The 18,886-nt window shown below is 39.6% G+C and overlaps 1 protein-coding gene and 1 long non-coding RNA gene across 2 annotated transcripts; one reads left to right on the plus strand and one right to left on the minus strand.

Annotated features, from left to right (window-relative positions):
- The first annotated feature begins 1,416 nt into the window (after positions 1 to 1,416).
- Positions 1,417 to 1,861, plus strand: LOC122672885. The gene is made up of 2 exons (XR_006334502.1): positions 1,417 to 1,559; positions 1,699 to 1,861. It is a non-coding gene; the product is annotated as an uncharacterized LOC122672885 (long non-coding RNA).
- LOC122672884 (gamma carbonic anhydrase-like 1, mitochondrial) lies at positions 1,772 to 13,660 on the minus strand. Its single transcript, XM_043870389.1, has 2 exons — positions 13,188 to 13,660; positions 1,772 to 2,254 (listed from the first exon to the last, which is right to left on the minus strand). The coding sequence occupies exons 1-2, from the start codon at positions 13,561 to 13,563 to the stop codon at positions 1,878 to 1,880; spliced, it is 753 nt and encodes a 250-aa protein (XP_043726324.1). The 5' UTR covers positions 13,564 to 13,660; the 3' UTR covers positions 1,772 to 1,877.
- Positions 13,661 to 18,886: the final 5,226 nt, after the last annotated feature.

An 18,886-nucleotide genomic window follows, 5' to 3' on the forward strand; every position in this document is an offset into this window, starting at 1 on the left:
GCAAGAAGCAAAAGAAGAAAAAAGAAGATAAAACTCAAATGATGCTAGAGAAGGTCACTGGGTTATATATATAGTTTCATCTGCTGAACAAGTCATTCCAAAATATTGAAATAAATCTTCTGCTCAAATAGCTCAACAAGGAAGCTGATAGTGAATTGAGTAAACATGATATTGGCACGGCTCAATCAGATCAAAGAATCCATTAATTCTCAGGAGTTTTGATTTGATTGAACCATGCCAACATCCCACTTTCACCCACAACGATACGATGATGAATATGACTGATACAAGAAGAATGGAAGATGAAGAATATGATCACTTGCCTCATATGGTTCTGATTTATACTTGCACGGAGTTATGGATGTCATAGATTCAGGAGTTTGAACCTGAACCAAGCTCCTCTTAATGGATATCAATAACAAGAAGTAGAGTCACTAATTGAAAGAATTGTAGATTGAGATGTAGGAAAAGAGAAGGATTAGCAAGAATCAGTAATGGCTCATACGTGGAGATGATCTTTATCTTGCCACAACAACATGGGAAGGGGACCTAAATATATACTAGTTATGTAAAATATATGGGATAGATGTAGGTAGGTTTAAATGGATAACTTAGCCCTTTGAGCAATAAAATGAACCTTATAAGTTGTAACAATGGATTTAGGTGTTGAGTGATAATGCTATCGAGTATATCGACTGACACGGTCAAAAAAAAGGATTTTTATATTGAGATTGGCCTGATTTGGACCGATGCGACCGAGTCATATTGGTATCGGTATTGATATTGGGGTGGGGCCAATACCGTGAACTAAAACCTTGCTTGTAACATAAATCTGTTAAAAAATTTAAAAAAAAATCGTGTAATTGCATCAAGAGTCACGTAGCTTGAGCAGGTAAATGTTGATCTATCAAAGTTGGGTACATTTGGAGCCAACTCTAGATGTGGCCAAAAAAATTTTCTAGTACCATACCTTACTTAACCATGGCCTCCAATGGAATCTAATCTAGTAAGAGACACGCAAGCTTGGTTGTACTTTTAATACTAAAGCCTATACGTAGGGATGTTGAACCCTAAATCTCAACTTTTTATCCTAATTAAACTCTAAGCATTAATGGTTATATCTCAAAGTGTAGTTGTAGTGTTGTACATTAAACTAGCGAGTGAGGGTGGTTGATCCAAACGGGTCATTAGTTATGATAAACAGGTATTGCACTCAAAAGTTCTGGCCATAAGGAAAAGTGTGAATCATCCTAATAGTTAATACTACATTTCTGATTTTTAAATCGGCATTTTATTTTTTTAAATCAAATAAAATGAATAAAAGAAGGCCAGTGCCCCCTCTGAAACTTCACATAATGGTTTAGGGATGTATATATGCATATTTGAAGCAAACCAGGGATGTGCATATGCATATTTGAAGCAAACCATAACCGTAATTAAAGTGTTAAACAAGGGAAACTAGCAAACTTCAGCCATCAATGATAGATAACAAATTACTATGAACAGCATTCAATCAGGATTCTATAGGCAAAAGATCTATTGTGTGGGAAATTTTGGGTGTTTTCACTTGCTTAACCCCACCTCCATTAACTAGTACAAGAACCAAAGCCAACTCTCAATGGCTCAATGTTGTCTATGTATGCTCCACAATGGCTCAATGATTCCAAAGAAAAATAGGGGAATGGAGTTCCAGGGCAGCTCCTCTGTCACCCATTAACCCATTCGATTTATATCTACAATCAGAACTAGTTATCTGATCAACCAATCCAACCAAAAGTAAAAAAATTCAAAAGTTTGAATAGCAAGTCTTGAAGACCTTTATTTCCTCGAAAGGCACCTCTAACTCAAGTCTACACAAAGCCAAACAAAAAAAACCTTCAGATAGAGATCCCAAAAGACTTCTTTAGCTTCTCAACTTCTAAATACGCTGTAGAATAAGGAAGGAACTCTGAAAAGTGGCTTTTGCTCAGATCATTGATTGCGACTGCGAGTTTAGGAATCTCCAAGGTCTCTTCATGGGTCAGACTTCTAACAAACCTAGCAGGGTTCCCAGCCCACAGTTCACCAGTTGGAATTCTCCTGCCTGGGGGAAGTACGGAACCAGCTTCAAGGATAGAATGTGTCTCCACCAATGAGCCTTCCATGAGTATGGAGTGCTGCCCGATGATACACTCTGGCTCAATTGTGCAGGACCGTAAAAGACTATAAGCTCCAATTGTCACAAATCTTTCAATAGTTGTTTCTGCTGGCAGTCCTGGTGAATGGGAACAATTTGCTAGTAAGAACACCAAAGTAATTGGTGCAAGTTATAAATCATGATGAAACAAATATATGACCAGTCAATTTTAGAACTGTCATGCTACACCCCAAAAGAAAGAGAGATTTAACTCAATCCAATCCACCAAAAAGCACCACAATGGCCTCAAAACTTTGCATTTGAATAAACCACAAAACTCTTCAGTGTCAACTCAGACGGTTGAAGTTTCAGCTCCTGTGATTATAGGATAGATGCTTGAAAGATTGAGAATATACTTATGTTGTTAGCTGGCATTTTAGGTCAATTGCAAAAGGTAATTCCCATATCTCAAGGGAGTTGACCCCTCCTCCCATTTACAATGACGATGGGAGTTGGTACAGAACCATAGAACCATAGGTTAACTGGAGCGAATAAACAGATGGACACAAGATGCATGATGAGAGACCAAAAAAAAACCAAGGGTTATGGATCCATGATTGAAGTGAGATTGTAAAACACAGAGTCAATTCACCAAATGGTTAGAAATGGACATTCAAATATCATCCATCTTTAATAACATTAAAGTAACCTACACGAATGACCCGTTCAGCAGAGTTACCATGGAAAACTAACTCAAAGCTTGCTCAAGAAGCACAACCAAAGAGGGAAAAAGGATAAATACAGAAGGCAGGCATCTACCCTGATATTACTTCTTTATTCCAGATGTAGCTTGGGCTAAGTGTTTTAGGGGTTCTAGATGTCATTTCATTAACAACCTCAAACCCAAGCTTCAGACCTGCATGGAATGGATAAACTTCAATGTTTCCATGTCGGTAGCAGTGGCAACCAGGTGGTAATTGCAGGATGCAAGTAACTCTTCTATTTCTTTTGCCCTCCTACTCAGCCATAACCAACACATATCCCAGACCCCTATCCGTGTCCTGTCATGTCAAGATGGGTAATTTCAGGGTAACCTAAATGTCTGGGCAACAGAGACCAAACTGAATCTGAGATGCACGAGATCCAATGTTACCAGATTCAAGTTCAAATCCAACCAAATTCAATCAAATGTCTACCCTTGATTCAGAGGAATGAAAATACCATGGTTTGTTTAAACACAACCACCATTCATACATATAAAACCAATTAAGCTAATAGGAGGGGGGGGATAATTAGCATCATAAATCTAAAGATGTCCATAAGGAAATATCAATGCACATATAATAATAGAAATAATTCTAGAATGGGGTATTCAAATCACCTATGGGTTTAGGTTATATAAAACTTCAGCAAGTCCAGAATAATGTTAACCAAAATCACATTGAAATTCCAAAAATATCAGGTTTTGAAGAAGTTGAGTTGCAACAGGACTCTTGAAATTGATGGGAAGATGGAAACTTGAACACAATAAGACTAGAACTAGAACAGAAACTATGAAGCTAAACAGAATAGAGATAGACTAATGACAGCAAACAGAAACTGAAACTGAAAGGAAAAGCATGCACAGGGTCTAACTAATCTGTATAGTTGATGGAAAGAAGAATAAAACAGAGAATAAGAATCACCACAGAACCTGGAATCACCACAAGATTCTCAGACTTGAATCATCAACAATTGAATCTGGCGTCATCATCTACTGAATCACCACAGAGCCAAGGCAAAAGCCAGAAGTTTATTCAACTCAATAAATCGTGGGGGCTGGAATAGCCTTACATACATTTATATAGACTGTAAAAAGAAACAAAAACAACAAAGGAATTTACTACAATGGACCAACAGTTGGGATTCCTTCACAGACTCAACCACTAAGATAATATAATAAGGGCAAGAGATTGGTACCTGGGCCTCTAGAGCCTGCACACGCGTGCGTGCAAGCATCGCCCTGGGCAGGATTTCCACCTTTCCATGGGGGCAGCGCGGTATTTCCGCACGCTTCTGTGTCTAGGCACAGGAGCCATGCAGGCTATGCAACCAGGTAGCGTTCTTTTCCCCATGTAATAAAAACAGAACCCAAATAGAAAAGGGAAATGACGGGTTTCTAGAAGCCTAAGCGATTAGGTTTCAGCAACTCGGTCAAACCAGAATCACAGTGGCAGGTTTAGAAACCTAGATTTCAAGAGAAATTCGATAAGTAAGAATCAGAAACTCATATGGGCTTAGGATTCTGATCGAAGGTCAAAAGTATGGCCAAGAATAACTCCTCAAAAGATAAGCCTAATCCAATGGTCTGATCCGAGTTATAAGGGTATCCTACTAGGAATAGGATTCTTTAAAACAGGATTTCCAAAGTGGCTTAAGAATATTAAAACACCAATAGATTTCAGCAATAATATAAGAATATTAAGCTGAAACAGAATCAAATCTGATCTTAAAATAGAGTAGAACTAGAAATCCAACTTGAAGTAGGAACCTAAGAAAACAGCACAAAAATCAAAATTTGAAACCATGGCGGTATTTAAAATACTACGATTGTCAAATCTGAAGTGTGACATAAAAAACTGAAAGTTGCATCCCACAACAGAGATTTTGAATCCCACAGAACATTTGAGGCAGCAAAACCCAATTTTATTCAATAACAAAATCATATGGAGCTCTATGGCTTTGACATTAATATATAAAAACTAAAACTGAACTTACAATAGGAAAGTATACTTGAAATTGGAAAGAAAGAAATAGGAAACTCTATCTATAATTGGAATAGACGTCCCTTATAACTAAAACTCTTTCTCAAGTCTTAAATAGTTAGAATAGGTGTCCCACTAGATTAAAACTCTATCCAATGTAGGAATAGGAGTTCTAATTAGACAAGACTCAACCCTGTCCTTAACAACCAAGGAAATAACAATAACTTGACCAAATAAAATAATCAAACAAAAGTAAATCCCTTATTCCTACCTCCTACCCATAATTTAGGCCCATTAAGGTGGCCTATTACAAAGAAAACCCACTGAACTAAAGGCCCAACACATATATAACCCAACCCAAGGATTATCTCCAATAAAATAAACCCAGATCTGTGTTTTACTTTTATCTGCATCAAGGAACTTCTCCCAGCTGCAGGCTAAGGATAGGTATCCTAAACAGACCCAAAGACTATAATAAGTAACCGAGGCTGGACTCATAAAGTCCCTAATCCAGCCAACTCTGAACACTAAAACAATCATATTAAAACTCCCTGACTTTAACCCATGACTAGATTGAACCAGAAACTGTACCACAGGTTCAGTTGAACTAGAAAGTTGGTTCAAACCATGAACCAAAGGGCAGAAATGTACTGTCTTCATGCTATCGCTGGATCCTCTCTTCCTCTTCTTTCCTCCGCTGGAAATTTGCTTCACTGATACTCAATTTGGTGTAAAGGGAGGACTCATAACTTCCTTCCATGGGTTAATTTCAGCCAGAAAGATTTCGTCTCAGGGAAAAAAAACACGACTAGATTATAAAAGTTTCTGAGAACAACTGGATGGCTGAAAATATAAAGGCAAGATATCCATTATATTGCGGACCATATAGTTGAGACGACAATAGGCCAATCGGAAGGTAACCTATCCAATTCAGATTCAACTTATGCCATGTGTCCTGCTAAACTAGCAAGATGGCCGTTCTGAAAATCTTTTCCTTCAAGATAATAATATTAGTGTTGTATACCACTCTAGCGGATCAAGGTATACTAGTATCTGCTTCAGTCAGAGATTGGGTTTCAATTATGATGCCACCATTGACAGCCATTATCCCATGGCTTTTGCCATGTGATGTGTAAAGCTTACATGAAACACAAATCAAAGCAGTGCACAATATTGACTTCTTGTAATCCTCTATAATTATGTGCTAGTTGCGAGAGCTTTGGGGACCCCTGCCCCTCTCGCCTTATTACCTCCCATTCCATTACAATTTTTCTGCGACATAAGGTGCACATTAAATGAGAATTATAGTTTCAAGGTACAGTGAGATTTCTATACTTTCATTCAATTTCCTCCTCTGACCCCTAACTCTTCCTAACTGGCTATCAGATGGACAGAGAGTAACCCCCTCCTATGGATGAACAGACTATTGGATCAAAATGTTGATACCATTCTCAAGGACAAAGATATGCTAGTAGGGGATAACAGTGACTGTATGGTCAACGGGGATGAAGAGTGGCAGGAAAAAATGATACTACAGTATCACCAAGAATCACAACAAACCAGTCAATAGTTAACAAAATATCAAAACTTGAGAGTTCCTTATACCAAAAAATAGTTTGAGAATTTTCTGTAATATTAGAGGATCATATTTTGGGGCCAGCTTAGCAAGCTTATTAGGGGTTTTCTTAACCCTAGTCCCACATTCATAATATAAACTGATTTTAACAAGAATGAGGACTTCAAACATGCTGAAAGAGACAAAAATGTGGGATGATTTCCAAACTTAACACTCAGAAATTCCCTGCTGTAAAATTGACATGACCTCCACCACAAACAGCACCAACATTACTAATCACTTCCAATCTTAAGTTAGGACTTCTTTTTTTCAGTCAATTAAAATGTTACCCATTCTTTTCCAGCAGAAAGATGAATCACAAAACAACAAAAGTACATCTACATAAAATAATGGTTATGAGGTCACCTCTTCATAACAATTTCTATAACTTAGGAGCCTGCAAAATAAGCCTTGAAACTGAACATATTTCTTAAAGTTGGTTGTTGGCAAAGTTTGACACTCAAGGGGAACAATCAGAGTTTATACTAGTAACTGTGTAGGGCCTATATAAGAACATAGTAAGTTTCACCTGAATATGAAGAATAACAAACCCAAGATGATGAAAATTGTTAAGGATAAGGATTATGTAACCGCCCAGAACCATTGTATGTAGGCTAAGGGCTGTGAATGTGCTATGACTCAGCCCTAGCTAGACACACCTTATTTGTAACCATTGTCCTTATTATAAATAAGAACGGGCTCTGTCCTCTCTGAAAAGCCAAATCATTCTCTATCACTTCTCTTCTCAACTTGGTATCAGAGCCCAATCCTTTTTTGGGTTTAAATATTTTTTTTCCACCGAAGTTTTTCTTTCAACCACCGCCGCCGAGGCTTTGGCCTCCCCTCTTGGTTTTGTATGGTCGATTGAACATGCGTTACTACATGTCGCCCCACACAAAACATTGCTAATTGCTGACCACCTTCGCTAGCCGCTTCCATGGAGACTACCCACCGTCCCAGGGACACCACCGTCACTCCACTGATTGTAGCTGCAATCCCCCGCGGCCTTTTCGACTCTGCCTAGGGCCCTCCACTTGCCGCCACCACCGGCCCTCCCAGGCCCTCCGCCTGGCCCCCTACCGCCCCTTCCAGACCCTTCGCTTGGCCCCTGCCGACCTGGTTGGCACTCCGTCTGGCTCATATCACCTTCGTGGACCCTTCAGCTCGCTTAGCCGATCCTTGCCTGCTGCCCGCCTCATGCTACACTTTACCATTGCATCTTTGAGCCACTATTGATATGTTTTAATTACTCCTTATGAGGTATTTCTCCTGCAGCTTGTTGTGTTTATTCCCTTGGTTCGATGACGGAAGCTTCTATTACTTCCCTTGGCACTGGGGTTGGGAATTTGAGCCACCTTAGTACTCCCCATCATCACCCCTCTCTTTAGCTAGGGCTCACCAAGTAGAATGGGCTGAACTATCTTGCATTTTCACGCGCCTCCTTACCATTTGTGGTAATCACTTTTTGGGGTACCTCACTGGTGACACCCCCTTGCCTATTGAGACTCCTACCAAAGACAATTGGTTGGCTAATGATGCATTGATTATGTCATTTCTGTTGAACTCTATGGATCCATCTATCAGTCCCAATTTTGTTTTGTTGAATTCTACAAAAGAGTTATGGTATGTTGTTAAGAAAATATATGGTCAGACAAGCAACTATGCCCATATCTATGAGATTCGTCATCAAATCAGTGAGATCACTCAGCAGGAATAATCTGTTTTGGCTTATTATTCTACCCTCACTACTTTTTGGCAGCAATTGGATTTTTACCACCCGGTTCCCACGATTTGCACCAGTGATGCTGCCACGTTCACGAAGGAACGTGAAATGGAACGGGTTTATGACTTCCTTACTGGCCTAAATCCGGATTATGATCAGATGCGCATTCACGTCCTTAGCCGAGATACATTCCCTACACTTCTTCAGGCTTATCGCATGAGGATCGGCGCCACTCTATTATGATGTCCTCTACAGTCCTTCCACGTTCGGCCTTTGTTAGGACTCCGCAGCTCTCTCTGTCTTCGAACTCTGTTGGTACCGTCCCTAAACCCAGTCCTCCTCCACGTGACCCGGTTAAATGTGATAACTGTGGATGTCCTCACCATAGTAGAGAAACCTGTTGGAAGCTTCATGGTCGCCTAAAGGGGGAGGTTGTGGCAGTAAACAGAACTCCTCTCACCCACAAGCACATCTGAATGAGACTACCGATAGCTCTTTCTCTACTTGTGCCTCTCCGTTTTCTTCAGAACAGCTAGTTGCACTCCAACATATGATGACTCAGCTTGGTACTGCATCCCCTACCATGGCATCTTCCACCTTACCTGCTTCTCACTTAGCCCAATCAGGTATATTTTTAGCTTCCTCCCACTCTAGTCCTTATTGGCTCCTTGATTCTAGAGCCTCCAATCATATGACTAGTGCCTCGGACCTATTTCGTACTTATGTCCCTTGTTCGGGTAAGGATAAGGTTCGAGTTGCCGATGGTTCCTCGTCCGCAATTTTGGTAAAGGCTTTTTGTCTTGTTCTCCTACCATCTCCTTATCCTCAGCTCTTCATGTCCATCTATGCTTCTTGAGCTAGCTCCAGAGCAAACATCAGGTAATGATTCCTCTTCTCCATCTAATGATGAGCTTCCTATTGCTATTAGCAAGGATTTAAGTATCGGTATCGGGTATCGTATCGGTCGGGCGATTTTACGAGACATATCGTATCATATCATATCGGAGATACGTATCGATCGGTGCATAAACATATGAAAATGATCAAAATACACATGGAAATACACTTTTGGACAATAAAAACAATATAAACAAGCAATTTGTGTCATATATCATGCATATATACTAAGAATTGTGAATAATCAATAACCAGACAAATGCGGCACTTTGAAATTGTTATAAAAGATTAAAAGATGAAATTTCTTACATGTAGAGTCACTCTATTGCCATGAAGAATGTCGGGGTGGATCAAAGTCATGTCTGTAAGGGTCTTTAGCCAATTATACATTTGATCAAACTATAATGAAAGAGTATAGATGGAAAAATCATGATTTTTGACATTTTTTTAAGTATTTTATAAATTCAGAAAATACCCAAAAAATAAAAAAAAATTACAGATTTTAGGGTAAATGTATAATCTTATTGGGATGTCATAGATCTATACATAATGTACTACATATATTATATACATTACCATTTGTTTTAAATTTTAGAAGAAAATAAAAAAAAAAAATCATTTTAAAGAAGGAATTTTCGGTTTTGGGTAAAAAATGCAAAGAAACATGGATTTTGAACTCAAATCTTTGTAAATGTATACAAAGAATGCAATTTCTATGTTAGTTTAACATATTCCCTTTGATTCATACAAAAAAACATACCAAAAATCAAAGATTTAAGCAAAAGAATCAAGTTTTTTTTTTAAAAACTTACCTTTCCCTTCAAGAACACCTTTTGATTTCGAATGTGGGCTGTTAGATGCACCAAATGATGAGATTTCAGCTCCTTTAGGGTCGTTTTTGGCAAAGGAATGAAAGCCCTCAACAAATGTTACCCAAAAACCAAGTTTAGATATGTTTTTTGATGGGTTTCTCAAAGCTGGAACCAGGTTTTTTCCGCCAGCCTGCTAGGAGCTCGATTTTCTATTCTGAGAATGACTTGGGCATGTGGGTTTTAAGTTAACGATATGTATTGAGGCGTATCGAGTCGTCTCAATATGTATCGGTCGATACATATCGAGACGACTCGATACGTATCGCTATTTTAAATATAATAAAATAATGTTTTAAAAAAGTCTTCTCTGTATCGATACGTCTCGATATAGTCGAGACATTTGCATTTTAAAAAAAAAAAAGATATGTCTCGACCTGTATCGTATCGACCACGACCAATGCCGAGACGTATCGGCCGAGACAATACGATACGGTCCGAGACTTACTTCCTTGGCTATTAGGAAAGGTGTGTGATCTTGTACCTTACACCCTATTTCTAACTTTGTCTCCTATGAATCATTGTCCTCCTTCCTATCGTATCTTTGTTATCCTTTGTGTATCAATCCCACAGGGCTGGAAAGAAGCTATTATAGACCCAAAGTGGAAAGATGCAATGGTAGAAAAAATGCAGGCCTTGAAGAAGAATCATACTTGGGAGCTTGTTCCTTGTCCTGAAGGAAAGAAACCAGTATGGTGTAAATGATTGTTCGTTGTTAGACAGAAAGAAGATGGTATTATTGAGAGGTACAAGGCAAGATTGGTTGCCAAGGGATTTACCCAGACTTACGACATTGATTATCAGGACACATTTGCTCCTGTTTCCAAAATGAATTCTGTTCGAGCTTTGCTATCTTGTGCTACAAATATTGGATGGAATCTTCAGCAACTAGACGTTAAAAATACCTTCCTTAATGGTGATCTCAAAGAAGAGGTTTACATGGACATCCCTCCAGGTTTTGCATCATCAACCATACTGGAAAGGTGTGTAGACTACAGAAATCTCTTTATGATCTTAAACAGCCTCCTCAAGCTTGGTTTGGTCGTTTCCAAAAAGCTATGCAGAAGTTTGGATATAAGCAAAGTCAAGCAGATCATATCTTGTTTGTCAAACACAAGGATGATAAAGTCATTGCACTTATAGTCTATGTTGATGATATAGTGATAATATGCAATGGTGTTGTAGAGAACTACTTGTTAAAGGCTCAGTTGGCAGCAGAGTTTGAAACTAAGGATCTGGGACAACTCAGGTACTTCCTAAGGATTGAAGTAGCTTGATCTAGCAAGGTTATATTCAATTCCCAAATAAAGTATATTTTGGACCTTCTTGTTTAGAAAGGTATGCTTGGATGTAAGCCTACCGACTCTCCTATTGAAGTCAATCACCAACTTAGTTGTACAGGGTGTAATTTGGTAGATAAGGAAAGATATCAATGTCTTGTGGGACAATTGATATACCTCTCTCATACCCGGCCAGATATTGCTTATGTTGTAGGAGTTATTAGTCGGTTTCTACATGATCCAAAGTCCGCTCATCTCGAGGCAATATACTAGACCTAAGGTACCCAAAATCAGCACCAAGGAAAGGTCTTCTATGTTCCTACAATAGCAACCTAAAGTTGGAATCCCTTCACCGGTGTTGACTGGGCAGGTTCCATTGACGATTGGCGCTCCACTCCAGATATTGTACTTTTCTGGGAGGAAATCTGGTTACATGGCGAAGCAAGAAGCAATCGGTTGTATCCAGGTCTAGTGTAGAGGCAGAATATTGGGAAATGGCACAAAGGGTATGTGAACTCATCTCACTGAAAATTCTACTAAGTGATCTAGGAGTGACATCTGAGGCTCTACTGTGACAATAAGGCTGCAATTGATATAGCACATAATCCAGTACAACATGACACATTGAGCTTGATTGGCACTTCATCAAAGAGCGTGATGCACATGCGATGGACTGGAGAATTTCTTACTTTTGAAATCCAGATTTTCAGCTCGATCCGCGTCGTCCAAATGGGAGTTCGTCCATGTGGCAAACTCTGGTGCCGCACTACAAGATCTGTAGCACACCCCTGATCTACAAAGGAGCCGAATTCTGTGACTGTGCTATGATTCAGCCCTAGCTAGACATACCTTATTTGTAACTTTTATCCTCATTATAAACAATAACAGCCTCTGTCATCTCTAATAAGCCAAATCATTCTTTGTCACTTCTCTTCTCAACTAAAATGAAAAAAAAAAATTTATTTTATGAAAAGCTTGACCCTGATGCCTTGACCTTTTTCAAATAATTGGTCTAGCTACTTCAGCATTGTCCCTTTTTGTGCGGTGTGTGGGGGGAGGGTGAGGATACACACAGACAGGGTACAAGTTCTGCAACTAATAGCTCTCACACTTGTAGCCAAATAAGACTAGTAATACTAACATACAAGCTAACCATCTGTGTTAATACATTCCTAGCATAGATGACACATAAAAGATGCACATCTCTGACATTACTTATTTCCATCTGGGCTCCCTATTTTTAAGACCTTCCACATTGTTTTTCACCTGATTCTTGCAAAAAAAAAAATTTCTTTCCATAGTTCCAACTTCCAACCATTGTCATGTAGCTCCTAGTTCAGTTCTTGATGTGATACAAAACATGACAAGAAATCTGTGACTCTCAGGGAAAACTGCTGATTGGCAGCATAGTCCAGTAAAATAGTGCAGAGCGAATTCGGCGACTATGACCCCAACATTATGATGTTTGGTTCATGTAACTATTTTGGTGGTTAGTGACAAAGCGAACATGTACAAGTAAACCTTTATATTTGGCACATCCTAATAAGTAAACACAATCTCACCAAGGGATCAGGTTTGGAATCTCAAAATTCCATAGTAAATCCACCCCATGACATATGGCTTTAAAGTGTGCATTCCTTAAACATATTTATAGGAATTCATTGTATTTGGTCTCATTCAGTTTGTACCTGGAACACAATTATCAGAGTGATGCTTAAATACTTCTCAATTTCCCTCCTTCCACCCTTAATTTGAGATTAAAGAGGATTCTAGGAGCGCACTGCTAACCCAGAACCAAATGCGAGGAAAATAAACGGAGAAACCAAGCTCATTCAATTATCTTCTAAACACAAAGCGAACCAAAGGAACCACCCCCAAAATAATAAAATTCCAAAACCCTAAGAACCAGAAAGTAGGAGAATTGGAGCGAGACCAATTGGAACCTGTGGGAGACGACCAAGCGGCGTGGAGAACGCAGCGCTCCTGCACATTGGAGCAGAACCCAATAGTAATTTTGTTGAGATCACCACGAAGAACCGATCCGTTCCAAACGGAAGATCCGTCGCCAACCGTGACTTGGCCAGCGAGAACAACATTTGGGGCGACGTACGCATCGACGGCAATCTTGGGAAGCCATTGCCCTAACGGGATTATTTTCCTTTGCCCTCTATAGTCCCATTTTACTCTATCAGTCGATATTGCAGTCGCTGACACTTTCGCCGCTTCAGTGGAAAGACCACGAAAGGCTGAAAGAGATCGAGATGGAGATGAGAGACTGCTGCATAAAACCTTTCGAGATAGACGAGCTAGAGCTGCCATTTTTTCTTAATTTTTCTTTCCTTTCCTGGGTTTCCTCCCCCCTTTGATAGAGCACTGTATACCATAAACGAGAAGACACAGGCAGCAGAACCGAAGAGCTGTACGAGAGTCCGGAATCTGTGAGTCGGAATTCGGAATCTAAGCCCTTGGTGTCTACACTCCACACCGTCGATACCCCTCCACTCTCCACCAACGGTGCTGATGCGTTTCCTTCGAACTGGTGTTGAGTTTCTACTCCAAAATAAAAGCGAATTATATTATTGTATGTTTTCAAATGTCACAAGACATTTATTTTGCCATGGATATTCCCTTCACACCGTTGAATAAAGAGGAAATAGTTTTTTCCAATCCAAAAAAAAAAGAGGAAATAATTTAGATTAGTTATATGTCAAATTTAAAGATCTAATTCAATCAAAGGTCAGTGTTCTCTATGGGGGAGCGTGGCCCCTGTGGATGCTAGGACCAACGCGTTGACATCATGGGGACAGGATTTTTGCCTTTTATGGGGTGGAACGGTCATTTCCCCCCTCTATACCTGGGCATGGGCAGTACACTCCCCCAGAGTGACTTTGCTCCTTCAATCAAATACCCCTTTTGTATTGATAGACATCCTCTGTATGTCCATTCATATATATTAGTATTCTAGACATTATTGTGCACTTTCTTAACTCCGAGCGGAGGAACAAACAATTTAAGTTAAAAAATCATAAAATAAATGACTTAATTTTTTATTATGATTTTCAAAAACATCACCTTCCATTGTTATATGGATACCTACCCAAAAAAAATATTTCTTTGAACTTAAGAAAATAAAAGGGGAGAGCATATGATGAAGGCCAACACAAAAATGAGATGCGACAACATCATTGTAAATAGTTTCATAAAAAAAAACATTATTGTAAATAGGAGGGGCAGCAAAGTCAATTCATACGAGAAAGACAAACAATAGACATAGAGGTGCTAGCATACCCTGACCTAGGTTTCATGAACAAGCGGTTTATAGGAGGGTACCAATGAGATGTGACAAAATGGTTTCGTGAAGGTAATATTATGTAAGAAGAAGAAGAGAGAGAGGGTGCCAGCGTACACTCCATGGTTGCTCTGAGAACCTTTTCCCTATCCCCCCCTTCAATAAGATCCGCCGTTACCAAAAAAACAAAAGAAGAAGAGAACCTTTTCCCTAAAATTGTTTACTTGTAGAGTTCACTATTTCATGTCTTAAAATTGGATCGATGTTCTCTGTGCCACAACGCAGGCTGAGCCCAAACACATGGGGGCGGTATTTCCACCATTTAGGGGGTGGGGTAGTCATTTCACCCACCTCCCATGTGTCTAGGCACAACCTGGGCCCTTGACATAGAGAACATTTTCTCATTAAAAATATGGGAAAAAATGCCATGATGCCAAAATACGAGGAAAACTCTACACTCTCCTTAATTAATGGGGGAGGGATCACTTCAACCATAAAGTGCAATTCTAGTAGACGGTTTTAATGAGTGTGTGGAATTCACATTGGATGTGAGAGGGCATGCATAAGAATTTGCTCATTGGCACATGCAAACTTTTCCCTTAATCAATAAAAGGGTCTTTTATTGAACATATTATACTCACTGTCTCTCATTGGTGTGATTTCCCATTTTCACATCTTGGGAAACTTCTACGCAAATCATAAATTAAAGGGATGATGTTTTCTATCTGGGAGCGTTGCCTACACTAGCGCTCATTGAGTCTATCCCTCTCCTTATCAATAGGGGCAGATATATCATTTCATGAGAGGGGGGAAAAATAAACACAGGGGCATTGACATAGACCACGTTCTTGGGCAAAAAACATTTTCCCTAACTTAAACTATGAAATATTAAAAAAAAAAAAGATCCCCATACTGACGGCATGGAGATTCTTTCCTATGTGCTCTCATGTAATGATTTGTGGGCCTTCCACTAACACTCGCTTCAAACACCTTGGGGCTTGGGGGCCATCCTACTGAACGAAACCATCTTTCATTTCTTTTTTCTTTTTTTTTTTTGGTAAATAAGATTCTATTCATCACATGATGGACACATGGTGCTCGAATAACAGTTCTCTGTGAACCATGGAGTGGAATTTGGCTAGACCGTCAAACACACCATCAACAGGGCCCTCCTGAGCTATAGAATCTGCTATATTGTTGGATTCCCTAAAAATGTGAATGACTTTACAATCCAGAAAACAAGAAGAAAGACATAGAATATCAGAGATAATCGGCTGGATGTATAGGGTGGGGCTAGAACTAATGCGTTAATGAACCTCACAAGCTCTTGGCAATCAGATTCAATAACAATCTGATCATGGCAGTTAGCAATAGCCTCCAGCATACCAGCACGAATGGCAAGGGCCTTTCTTCCAAAATAGAATTGAATTGAGCTTTCTCCGATTTCGCCAGAAGCGGAATGTCTCTTTTAAAGTCTCTAATAATTATTCCCAACACGAATTGATTCTGGTTTTTCCTCCAGGCCCATAAAATGTATTTCACTTCCTACAAATTTAGGATGGAACAAACAAAGCCTTTATTGAAATCTTCTTACAATTATAAATATTGAAGATGATGGTTTCCTGCATTGGGAATGAGTTTTTAACCATAATCTTGGAGTGTTATGAGTCAAATATTGTATTCTCAGGACTACTAGTTGGGCTACATAATTGTGTCCACTACAAATGACCATACTGACTTTGGATAAAAGTGGATTTATTTTGTAACATCATGGGCCGATCCATTATGGGCTTTATGAGCAGATGCCAACTTTTTAGTATATCTAAATGGCCCACTAATATGGTATACTCAGCAATTAACCTGCGCCCACTTCTCAAGCCCAAGTTCATGGCAGAAAGACGCTGAGAAGTGTAGGAATGGTTGTACATGAATATTTAATTTAACTAATGGGAAAAGGAACGCTAACCGGTCACTGGGGCACAGTGTGTACCTGCATCCAGACACAGTCCAGCACGAAAAGACCGACACACTTCCCTTAAAAGTCGAAAAGGACCAGGGGTGCGTCGATCTTTTCGCAATGGGTTGTGTTTGGACGCAGGCACACGCTAAGACACAACACGGATTAGTGTTTTTTCTCCCTTAACTAATACAATGGATCTGGTGCTCTCTGATACACAAATTTCCATATTTTTGTCTTGGGATATGGGGCAAATTATTTGATACAAATTTTTTTTTTTTTTTTCCATTTTGGGTTATTTTTATTCAGCATATATATTAATGCACAAACAATTACAACTTTTGTAAGATAGGGGATGTTTCAAAAGGGACCTGACTCTCCTCCAACCGTGGCGGGAGCTAGAGGATCCAACCCAGCAAAAAACAGGGGGATTTGGCCATTTCAAAGGAAGGGGGCCACCTGTGAAATGACCCAAACACCCCTTGTTTTGCTGGGCTAGCTGAATCCTCTAGCTCCCGCCACGGCTGGAAGAGAGCTGAATTGCTTCACAAGACCCAACTTCCCTCCAATGTAGAAAAGGGAGTCGAGGCGGTGCTCAGCTAGACAATCTAATTAGGAAAAGAGAAAAGAAGAAACACATTGTAGGTGTGTACTTTCCACTCACATACTCTCTTCTCTATCTTTTCATCAAATATGTGGATCCCTTCTATCTTTTTATTAAGTATATTATTTTATTTTTAAAAGAAAGAATGCCACCTGGTCACGCCAAACATGCCACCCCTGTATCTGACACAGGGGCATACGAAATGACCATTGCACCCCAAGTTATTAGAGTGAGAGAGAGACTCATGGTATTGATGCCACCATGATTCCCTAGCTATTAGTACCAAGCTTAGGGGAGAGGAGGAGAGAGAGATCCCTAAAACTGGGTTCCTAAAGGTTAGGTTAGATCATAAATAACTAAATTCAAGAGAGAAAGACACCCCAAGATATGGGATCAATTCCCTGAAGAATAATATCAAATCCTAAAAAGCTTGATCCAAACCTCATAGGTTAGAATCTCTTAATCAATCATAAACAAACAGGTATTAAGCACTGCAGTCTGGATGCCCTAACCCTAAACCCAAGATTTAGGAAGCAAAATGGATACGCTTTGGCCCCATGAAATTAATGAAAGAGTTTGGATAAAGAAACAGAAAAAAAAACATAAAGTGATGGGTATGTGATTCCCTTAAGATTACTAGCTAGCTAGCAAACCCTTGTAAGGAAGGTTCCCTCTCATCTGTTATTAGAAAGAGAATGAGCCAAATAAACTAATTAAGCCATGACCCTAAACAAACAAAGTGATCACTAACCCAAAAGTTAGCCCCACCATATAGGAAATGTTGCCGCTATATTCTGACCGGGCTGAGGTGGACGACCTGTAAGAAAGATGGAGAATGATCGGGTAACTCCGATGATTAAGTTAGAACCGGGCAACTGTAAATATGAGAGAGAGAGAGAGAGAGAGAGAGAGAGAGAGAGAGAGAGAGAGAGATGATAAGAGTAATCATGTGTCTGCCTACCTCTGTATCGTGATCCTTATATAGTTCGAGTCGGTTTGTATTACGATCCGACTGAGTGGATGGTGAGCTGTTACGACTGACTGGATTAAGTCGATCGTGTTGAATCATCCAGGGAGAACTTATAAGACATGATATTTAGGGTGTATTAATGATGGGGGACCCACACGGTCATCAAAGACCTTTCCATCGTACTACCACCTGTATGGATATATTTTTATGTATATCAGGAAGCAAAGTGAAGACAACTCATAAGACCACACCATGGATGAGATTTCTCACTTTACATTTAGAAATGCAGGAAAACAAGAGGGACCCAAGATGGCTTATTCACTACTGATCTTGCTATTCATATAGTTTTCATATCATTGTAGATATTCATATATTTGAAGGCCCACTCGACTGAAAAGAAAAAATACGGTACACTCCTGTCGGGTTCAGAAAGCAAGTGAAGAGAAGCGCTATGATTGTTACCGTCCATACAACGAGTTTATCACGCTACAACTCCTTACCACGTATTCAGCCCCACATATGGCACGATATTGTCCGTTTTGGGCTGAGGCCCGCATAATGTGGGATTATTCAGTGGTTCACGCTTCCACTACGGCCCATCCCTGGCTCTGAGACCAATGAGTATCCGACCCCACATATAACACGATATTATCCGCTTTGGGCCAAAGCCCATACAGTCTTAAACGGATCATTTCAAATAAGAAAACCACAACAAATATACGCATTTCATGATGCATCCTCAGTGATGTGATACTATTCCGTGGTTCCGTGATTCTATAATATTTGCATTACAAACTATGATAAGGACCCATGAGAAAAATT

This window comes from Telopea speciosissima, chromosome 8 (genome assembly GCF_018873765.1).
Source record: "Telopea speciosissima isolate NSW1024214 ecotype Mountain lineage chromosome 8, Tspe_v1, whole genome shotgun sequence".
In the NCBI taxonomy this organism is placed as follows: Eukaryota; Viridiplantae; Streptophyta; class Magnoliopsida; order Proteales; family Proteaceae; genus Telopea; species Telopea speciosissima.

Coding starts and splice junctions, on each gene's coding strand:
- LOC122672884 (XM_043870389.1), bottom strand. CDS start 13,563: ATGGCAGCTCTAGCTCGTCTATCTCGAAAGGTTTTATGCAGCAGTCTC. Junction 2,255..13,187: donor CGCTTGGTCGTCTCCCACAG/GTTCCAATTGGT, acceptor CCCATTCACCAG/GACTGCCAGCAGAAACAACT.